The following is a 9,651-nucleotide window of genomic DNA, read 5'->3' as shown; positions in this document are numbered from 1 at the left end:
CTAGCCTGAGGCTAGTACTGTTCAGACCAGACTAGTAGAAAATATACCCAACTAGCCCGCTAGGCTGAGGCTAGTACTGCTCAGACCAGGTTAGTAGAAAATATACCCAACTAGCCAACTAGCCTGAGGCTAGTACTGTTCAGACCAGGTTAGTAGAAAATATACCCAACTAGCCCACTAGCCTGAGGCTAGTACTGTTCAGACCAGACTAGTAGAAAATGTACCCAACTAGCCCGCTAGACTGAGGCTAGTACTGCTCAGACCAGGCTAGTAGAACATGTACCCAATTAGCCACCTAGCCTGAGGCTAGTACTGTTCAGACCAGACTAGTAGAAAATGTACCCAATTAGCCACCTAGCCTGAGGCTAGTACTGTTCAGACCAGACTAGTAGAAAATGTACCCAATTCGTCCGCCGGCTGTCTTTTTAAATATTTAATGGCACAGATTATAGACACGGGATGTGAAAAAAATGGTGGTTTACACTCCAAAAGGGTTAAACAGCTGTCCCCATAGGAGACCCCTTTTTGGTTCCAGGTAGAACTCTTTTGGGTTCCATGTAGAACCCTTTGTGGAACGGGTTTTACATGGAACCCAAAAGGGTTCTTCAAAGAGGTCTCATATGGGAACAGCCAAAGAACCATTTTAGGTTCTAGATTTTTTTCTGAGTGTACTTGCCTGGTTGGCCAGTGTCCAAAATCCCTGCCAATATGTAACAGGACATAGAAATCAAATCAAATCAAATGTTATTTGTCACATACACATGGTTAGCGGATGTTAATGCGAGTGTAGCGAAATGCTTGTGCTGGACCTGATGTCTCTTTCCACACAGACAAGATGAGTGTCCAGCAGGGTCTGGGTAGCTCCCGTCTCCCCGTCTCACCTCCCAATGTCAGGGTTAGAGGTCAACGGTCATAGTGTAATCTGGTCTCTCTCTCTCTCTGGTCTCCAGGTAGGAAGAGTGCCCAGCAGGGTCTGGGTAGCTCCCGTCTCCCCGTCTCTCCTCCCAATGTCAGGGTTAGAGGTCAACGGTCATAGTGTAATCTGGTCTCTCTCTCTCTCTGGTCTCCAGGTAGGAAGAGTGCCCAGCAGGGTCTAGGAACCTCCCGTCTCCCCGTCTCTCCTCCCAATGTCAGGGTTAGAGGTCAACGGTCATAGTGTAATCTGGTCTCTCTCTCTCTCTGGTCTCCAGGTAGGAAGAGTGCCCAGCAGGGTCTAGGAACCTCCCGTCTCCCCGTCTTCTCCTCCCAATGTCAGGGTTAGAGGTCAACGGTCATAGTGTAATCTGGTCTCTCTCTCTCTGGTCTCCAGGTAGGAAGAGTGCCCAGCAGGGTCTAGGAACCTCCCGTCTCCCCGTCTCTCCTCCCAATGTCAGGGGTAGAGGTCAACGGTCATAGTGTAATCTGGTCTCTCTCTCTCTCTGGTCTCCAGGTAGGAAGAGTGCCCAGCAGGGTCTAGGAACCTCCCGTCTCCCCGTCTTCTCCTCCCAATGTCAGGGTTAGAGGTCAACGGTCATAGTGTAATCTGGTCTCTCTCTCTCTCTGGTCTCCAGGTAGGAAGAGTGCCCAGCAGGGTCTAGGAACCTCCCGTCTCCCCGTCTTCTCCTCCCAATGTCAGGGTTAGAGGTCAACGGTCATAGTGTAATCTGGTCTCTCTCTCTCTCTGGTCTCCAGGTAGGAAGAGTGCCCAGCAGGGTCTAGGAACCTCCCGTCTCCCCGTCTTCTCCTCCCAGGAGAAGAGTTACATCAAGGGCACCTGTGACTTCCTGGGTATTGGCCACTTCACCACGCGCTATATCACCCAGAAGAACTACCCGTCTGGCCGTGGGAACAGCTACTTCACCGACCGTGACCTGGTGGAGTTGGTGGACCCTCGCTGGCCCGACCCCGGCTCAGAGTGGCTCTACTCTGTCCCCTGGGGATTCAGACGCCTGCTCAACTTCGTCAAGGTATAATACACTACTGTTAGTGTGGGCAGGTCCTACCTGCCAGACTTGGGTTAAATATATGATGTATTTGATGTGTTTGTCTCCCCCTCTCCCTATCTCCTCACCCCGTCTCACCACCCCGTCTCCCTGTCTCCCCACCCCATCTCCCTGTCTCAACACCCTGTTTCACCACCCCGTCTCCCTGTCTCCCCACCCCATCTCCCTGTCTCAACACCCTGTTTCACCACCCCGTCTCCCTGTCTCCCCACCCCATCTCCCTGTCTCAACACCCTGTTTCACCACCCCGTCTCCCTGTCTCCCCACCCCGTCTCCCTGTCTCAACACCCTGTTTCACCACCCCGTCTCCCTGTCTCCCCACCCCGTCTCCCTGTCTCACCACCCCATCTCCCCATCTCCCTGTTTCCAAACCCCGTCTCCCCACCCTGTCTCATCAACCCATCTCCCTACCACGTCTTCCTGTCTCCCCCCCCCGCCTCACCATCCTGTCTCTCTGTCTCCCTGTCTCAACACCCTGTCTCCCCACCCCGTCTCCCTGTCTCAACACCCTGTTTCACCACCCCGTCTCCCTGTCTCCCCACCCCATCTCCCTGTCTCACCACCCCGTCTCCCTGTCTCCCCACCCCATCACCCTGTCTCAACACCCTGTTTCACCACCCCGTCTCCCTGTCTCCCCACCCCGTCTCCCTGTCTCCCCACCCCATCTCCCTGTCTCAACACCCTGTTTCACCACCCCGTCTCCCTGTCTCAACACCCTGTTTCACCACCCCGTCTCCCTGTCTCCCCACCCCGTCTCCCTGTCTCACCACCCCATCTCCCCATCTCCCTGTTTCCAAACCCCGTCTCCCCACCCTGTCTCATCAACCCATCTCCCTACCACGTCTTCCTGTCCCCCCCTGCCTCACCATCCTGTCTCTCTGTCTCCCTGTCCCACCACCCTGCCTCCCCACCCCGTCTCCCTGCCTCCCCACAACGTCTCCCTGTCCCACCACCCTGCCTCCCCACCCCGTCTCCCTGGCTCCCACCCCACCCCCCACCCCGTCTCCCTGTCCCACCACCCTGCCTCCCCACCCCGTCTCCCTGGCTCCCACCCCACCCCACCCCCCACCCCGTCTCCCTGGCTCCCACCCCACCCCACCCCCCACCCCGTCTCCCTGTCCCACCACCCTGCCTCCCCACCCCGTCTCCCTGCCTCCCCACCCCGTCTCCCTGTCTCCTCATGACCCTGTCTCCCTGCCACCCCACCCCATCTCCCCACCCCGTCTCCCTGTCCCACCACCCTGCCTCCCCATCCCATCTCCCTGCCTCCCCACCCCGTCTCCCTGCCTCCCCACCCCGTCTCCCTGGCTCCCACCCCACCCCGTCTCCCTGTCCCACCACCCTGCCTCCCCACCCCGTCTCCCTGCCTCCCCATCTCCCCACCCCGTCTCCCTGCCTCCCCACCCCATCTCCCTGGCTCCCACCCCCACCCCATCTCCCTGTCTCACCACCCTGTCTCCTCACGGCCCTGTCTCCCTGCCTCTCCTCCCCACCCCGTCTCCCTGTCTCACCACCCTGTCTCCTCACGACTCTGTCTCCCTGCCTCCCCACCCCGTCTCTCTGTCTCACCACCCTGTCTCCTCACAACCCTGTCTCCCTGCCTCCCACCCCGTCTCCCTGTCTCCCCACCCTGTCTCCCCACCCTGTCTCCCTGTCTCCCCACCCTGTCTCCCTGCCTCCCCACCCTGTCTCCCCACCCTGTCTCCCTGCCTCCCCACCCTGTCTCCCCACCCTGTCTCCCTGTCTCCCCACCCTGTCTCCCTGCCTCCCCACCCTGTCTCCCCACCCTGTCTCCCTGCCTCCCCACCCTGCCTCCCCACCCTGCCTCCCCACCCTGTCTCCCCACCCTGTCTCCCTGCCTCCCCACCCTGTCTCCCCACCCTGCCTCCCCACCCTGTCTCCCCACCCTGTCTCCCTGTCTCCCCACCCTGTCTCTCCACTAGACCCAGTATGGGAACCCCATGATCTACGTGACAGAGAACGGGGTGTCAGAGAAGGTGCAGAGGTGCACAGACCTGTGTGATGATTGGAGGATGCAGTACTTCAAGGATTACATCAATGAGATGCTCAAGGGTGAGGAACCGATCTATCAGAGGAAATAATAACCTCTGAATATTACCTTGACGAAAGGTTTAGTAGAGAAAATAATCTAATACTATAGAGGTTTAGTAAAACGTTAACTTTTCTTTATAACAAGTAATTGTTTTAGTGAACTGGCATCATTTTAGGACAAAACAGGTGTTTTGAGAGTGTTTGAAGTTTGTTTCACTGTCTACTCTATTGATACTGGGCAAGTGAACTCCTACAGCACCCTCTGGTGGTCTTTTCTCCACACGGCAGCCCTTAAGGACGGCGTGAACGTGAAGGGTTACACAGCCTGGTCGCTGCTGGACAAGTTTGAGTGGGACGAAGGCTTCTCTGAGAGGTTTGGCCTGTTCTACGTGGACTTCCTCAACAAGAATAAACCACGTTACCCAAAAGCCTCTGTTCAGTACTACAAACGCATCATCAGCTCGAATGGATTCCCCAACCAGAGAGAGGTACAGTCAGTCACAGACACCTGCTATAGGCCTATTCTATAAACGGTTCAGAACCGTTTAAGTTTTCTTCAAAGTTTTCCACTGTGCTGTTTTGTGACAGACTTTTTTTTAAAGGCTTGTATTAATACATATTGATTGATTGATTGGTTGGTTGGTTAATTAATACATGCATTTTGATGGTCTCTACAGGTGGAGAGCTGGAGAAGGAAAGCCACAGAGACGTGCTCCTCCAGTAACCAGCTTCTAGCAGCAGGTCAGTACAGAAGGCTACACTACACCTCAACACCACCAGACCGTAACACCACCAGACCCCAACACCACCAGACCCCAACACCACCAGACCGTAACACCACCAGACCGTAACACCACCAGACCGTAACACCACCAGACCCCAACACCACCAGACCCCAACACCACCAGACCGTAACACCACCAGACCGTAACACCACCAGACCGTAACACCACCAGACCCCAACACCACCAAACCCCAACACCACCAGACCCCAACACCACCAGACCGTAACACCACCAGACCCCAACACCACCAGACCGTAACACCACCAGACCCCAACACCACCAGACCCCAACACCACCAGACCGTAACACCACCAGACCGTAACACCACCAGACCGTAACACCACCAGACCCCAACACCACCAAACCCCAACACCACCAGACCGTAACACCACCAGACCCCAACACCACCAGACCCCAACACCACCAGACCGTAACACCACCAGACCGTAACACCACCAGACCGTAACACCACCAGACCCCAACACCACCAGACCCCAACACCACCAGACCGTAACACCACCAGACCGTAACACCACCAGACCGTAACACCACCAGACCCCAACACCACCAAACCCCAACACCACCAGACCCCAACACCACCAGACCGTAACACCACCAGACCCCAACACCACCAAACCCCAACACCACCAGACCGTAACACCACTAGACCCCAACACCACCAAACCCCAACACCACCAGACCGTAACACCACCAGACCCCAACACCACCAAACCCCAACACCACCAAACCCCAACACCACCAGACCCCAACACCACCAGACCGTAACACCACCAGACCCCAACACCACCAAACCCCAACACCACCAGACCCCAACACAGACAGACCCCAACACCACCAGACCGTAACACCACCAGACCCCAACACCACCAAACCCCAACACCACCAGACCGTAACACCACCAGACCCCCAACACCACCAAACCCCAACACCACCAGACCCCAACACCACCAGACCGTAACACCACCAGACCCCAACACCACCAGACCGTAACACCACCAGACCCCAACACCACCAGACCGTAACACCACTAGACCCCAACACCACTAGACCCCAACACCACCAGACCCCCAACACCACCAGACCGTAACACCACCAGACCGTAACACCACCAGACCCCAACACCACCAGACCCCAACACCACCAGACCGTAACACCACCAGACCCCCAACACCACCAGACCGTAACACCACCAGACCCCAACACCACCAAACCCCAACACCACCAGACCCCAACACAGACAGACCCCAACAGCACCAGACCCCAACACCACCAGACCCCGACACCACCAAACCCCAACACCACCAGACCCCAACACCACCAGACCCCAACACAGACAGACCCCAACAGCACCAGACCCCAACACCACCAGACCCCCACACCACCAGACCGTAACACCACCAGACCCCAACACCACCAGACCGTAACACCACCAGACCCCAACACCACCAAACCCCAACACCACCAGACCCCAACACAGACAGACCCCAACACCACCAGACCGTAACACCACCAGACCTCCAACACCACCAAACCCCAACACCACCAGACCGTAACACCACCAGACCCCAACACCACCAAACCCAAACCACAACACCACCAGACCCCGACACCACCAGACCCCCAACACCACCAGACCCCCAACACCACCAAACCCCAACACCACCAGACCCCAACACCACCAGACCCCAACACCACCAGACCGTAACACCACCAGACCCCAACACCACCAGACCCCAACACCACCAGACTGTAACACCACCAAACCGTAACACCACCAGACCCCAACACCACCAAACCCCAACACCACCAGACCCCAACACAGACAGACCCCAACAGCACCAGACCCCAACACTGACAGACCCCAACACCACCAGACCCCAACACCACCAGACCCCAACACCACCAGACCCCAACACCACTAGACCCCAACACCACCAGACCCCAACACCACCAGACCCCAACACCACCAGACCCCGACACCACCAGACCCCAACACCACTAGACCCCAACACCACCAGACCCCGACACCACCAAACCCCAACACCACCAGACCCCGACACCACTAGACCCCAACACCACCAAACCCCAACACCACCAGACCCCGACACCACTAGACCCCAACACCACCAGACCGTAACACCGCTAGACTCCAACACCACCAGACCCCAACACCACCAGACCCCAACACCACTAGACCCCAACACCACCAGAACCCAACACCACCAGACCCCAACACCACCAGACCGTAACACCGCTAGACCCCAACACTGACAGACCCCAACACTGACAGACCCCAACACCACTACACCCCAACACCACCAGACCGTAACACCACCAGACCCCAACACCACCAAACCCCAACACCACCAAACCCCAACAACACCAAACCCCAACACAACCAGACCCCAACACCACCAAACCCCAACACCACCAGACCCCAACACCACTAGACCCCAACACCACCAGACCCCAACACCACCAGACCCCAACACCACCAGACCCCAACACCACCAGACCGTAACACCACCAGACCGTAACACCACCAGACCGTAACACCACTAGACCCCAACACCACCAGACCCCAACACCACCAAACCCCAACACCACCAGACCCCAACACCACCAAACCCCAACACTGACAGACCCAAACACCACCAAACCCCAACACCACCAGACCCCAACAGCACCAGACCCCAACACTGACAGACCCCAACACCACCAGACCCCAACACCACCAGACCCCAACACAGACAGACCCCAACACCACAAGACCCCAACACCACCAGACCCCAACACAGACAGACCCCAACACCACCGAACCCCAACACCACCAGACACCTGGCTCAAAGACATCATGGCAAAGACTTTCCAATACTTGAGCTGCGATTGACTTGATTTAGTAAGCCCCAGTACAACGGACTCAATAGAATAGTCCCAAAAATGCAAACTCCAACCTAAATCAAGCACATACTTTAAAACTTTAAATATATATTTTTTAATATTTTACACAATGTATGTCAGTCAGCTCCAACAACTTCAGAGTGCAGGGACATCGGGCTGAATCTGGCTGCCAGGGCAAACAAAGGAACATTCTGGCTCTAATTGGCACTTTTCAACAAATAGTTGAACTACAAATAGTTGAACTACAAATAGTTGAACTACAAATAGTTCAGCTACAAATAGTTGAACTACAATTAGTTGAACTACAAATAGTTGAGCTACAAATAGTTGAACTACAAATAGTTGAGCTACAAATAGTTGAACTACAAATAGTTGAACTACAAATAGTTGAACTACAAATAGTTGAACTACAAACAGTTGAACTACAAATAGTTGAACTACAAAACTACATGGGAAGACATTCTCTAACAGGACTCTTCTTTGTTTGCTCCTCCAGCTAGAAGAAAGTCCCAGCAGGACAGTAAGGAACAGGCAGGGATGCCAAAGGTTTGGCCAGTGCATGATGAAGTTTAGGTAGGCCTACGTAGGACTTCCTCACTTCTTTTGTTGACTGACTGGTGTGTAGCAGACCTGGGTAGGAAATACATTCACCAAATACTTTTCAAATCATGTAAAGTGTTGAATTTGAGTTGTGTTTCATTTAGCACTATTCGCTATTTGCCGCTGAGTACATTTCTGCTAGTAGTGCAAAGTGGTGTAGTCATCTATGTGTTATTATAAAAAAAAAATGGAGCCTCTGTTTGCTGTTTAGGGTGTAGACCGGGTTACTGTAAGGGTTTTATAAAAACATTTAATTTATTTATTGTGTTCAATGATTATTTCAGATCCGTTGACCAGCCACATGGAGATGGTAACAGAGATCGTGGTTCCGACAGTGTGTACTCTCTGTATTCTCCTGGCCGCTGTCTTCCTCATGTTCCTGCTGCGTGGACGCTTCTAGAACACCGCTGTCTTCCTCATGTTCCTGCTGCCTGGACGCTTCTAGAACACCGCTGTCTTCCTCATGTTCCTGCTGCGTGGACGCTTCTAGAACACCACTGCCTTCCTCATGTTCCTGCTGCGTGGACGCTTCTAGAACACCACTGCCTTCCTCATGTTCCTGCTGTGTGGACGCTTCTAGAACACTGCTGTCTTCCTCATGTTCCTGCTGCGTAGACGCTTCTAGAACACTGCTGTCTTCCTCATGTTCCTGCTGCGTGGACGCTTCTAGAACACTGCTGTCTTCCTCATGTTCCTGCTGCCTGGACGCTTCTAGAAAACTGCTGTCTTCCTTATGTTACTGCTGCGTGGACGCTTCTAGAACACTGCTGTCTTCCTCATGTTCCTGCTGCCTGGACGCTTCTAGAACACTGCTGTCTTCCTCATGTTCCTGCTGCCTGGACGCTTCTAGAACACTGCTGTCTTCCTCATGTTACTGCTGCGTGGACGCTTCTAGAACACTGCTGTCTTCCTCAGGTTCCTGCTGCGTGGATGCTTCTAGAACACTGCTGTCTTCCTCATGTTACTGCTGCGTGGACGCTTCTAGAACACTGCTGTCTTCCTCAGGTTCCTGCTGCGTGGATGCTTCTAGAACACTGCTGTCTTCCTCATGTTCCTGCTGCATGGACGCTTCTAGAACACTGCTGTCTTCCTTATGTTACTGCTGCCTGGATGCTTCTAGAACACTGCTGTCTTCCTCATGTTCCTGCTGCGTGGATGCTTCTAGAACACTGCTGTCTTCCTCATGTTACTGCTGCGTGGACGCTTCTAGAACACTGCTGTCTTCCTCAGGTTCCTGCTGCGTGGATGCTTCTAGAACACTGCTGTCTTCCTCATGTTCCTGCTGCATGGACGCTTCTAGAACACTGCTG

General features: G+C 54.7%; 1 protein-coding gene across 1 annotated transcript; it reads left to right on the top strand.

Moving 5' to 3' along the window:
- Positions 1-835: 835 nt before the first annotated feature.
- Positions 836-8,741, top strand: LOC135528668 (lactase-like protein). Its single transcript, XM_064957781.1, has 8 exons — positions 836-902; positions 1,191-1,250; positions 1,430-1,489; positions 1,672-1,946; positions 3,926-4,055; positions 4,323-4,522; positions 4,712-4,775; positions 8,626-8,741. Exons 1-8 carry the CDS (start codon positions 836-838, stop codon positions 8,739-8,741), a joined length of 972 nt encoding a protein of 323 aa, XP_064813853.1.
- The last annotated feature ends 910 nt before the right edge of the window (positions 8,742-9,651 follow it).

Source organism: Oncorhynchus masou, unplaced genomic scaffold (assembly GCF_036934945.1).
Source record: "Oncorhynchus masou masou isolate Uvic2021 unplaced genomic scaffold, UVic_Omas_1.1 unplaced_scaffold_1007, whole genome shotgun sequence".
In the NCBI taxonomy this organism is placed as follows: Eukaryota; Metazoa; Chordata; class Actinopteri; order Salmoniformes; family Salmonidae; genus Oncorhynchus; species Oncorhynchus masou.
The sequence above is the reverse complement of the archived record's forward strand: the minus strand, read 5'-3'. Positions and strand labels throughout refer to the sequence as shown.

Bases quoted from the DNA above. Each gene is read 5' to 3' on its own strand.
- LOC135528668 (XM_064957781.1), top strand. From the start codon at position 836: ATGAGTGTCCAGCAGGGTCTGGGTAGCTCCCGTCTCCCCGTCTCACCT. The intron at 903-1,190 runs GTCAACGGTCAT...TCTGGTCTCCAG, and splicing joins TCCCAATGTCAGGGTTAGAG to GTAGGAAGAGTGCCCAGCAG. The intron at 1,251-1,429 runs GTCAGGGTTAGA...TCTGGTCTCCAG, and splicing joins CCCCGTCTTCTCCTCCCAAT to GTAGGAAGAGTGCCCAGCAG.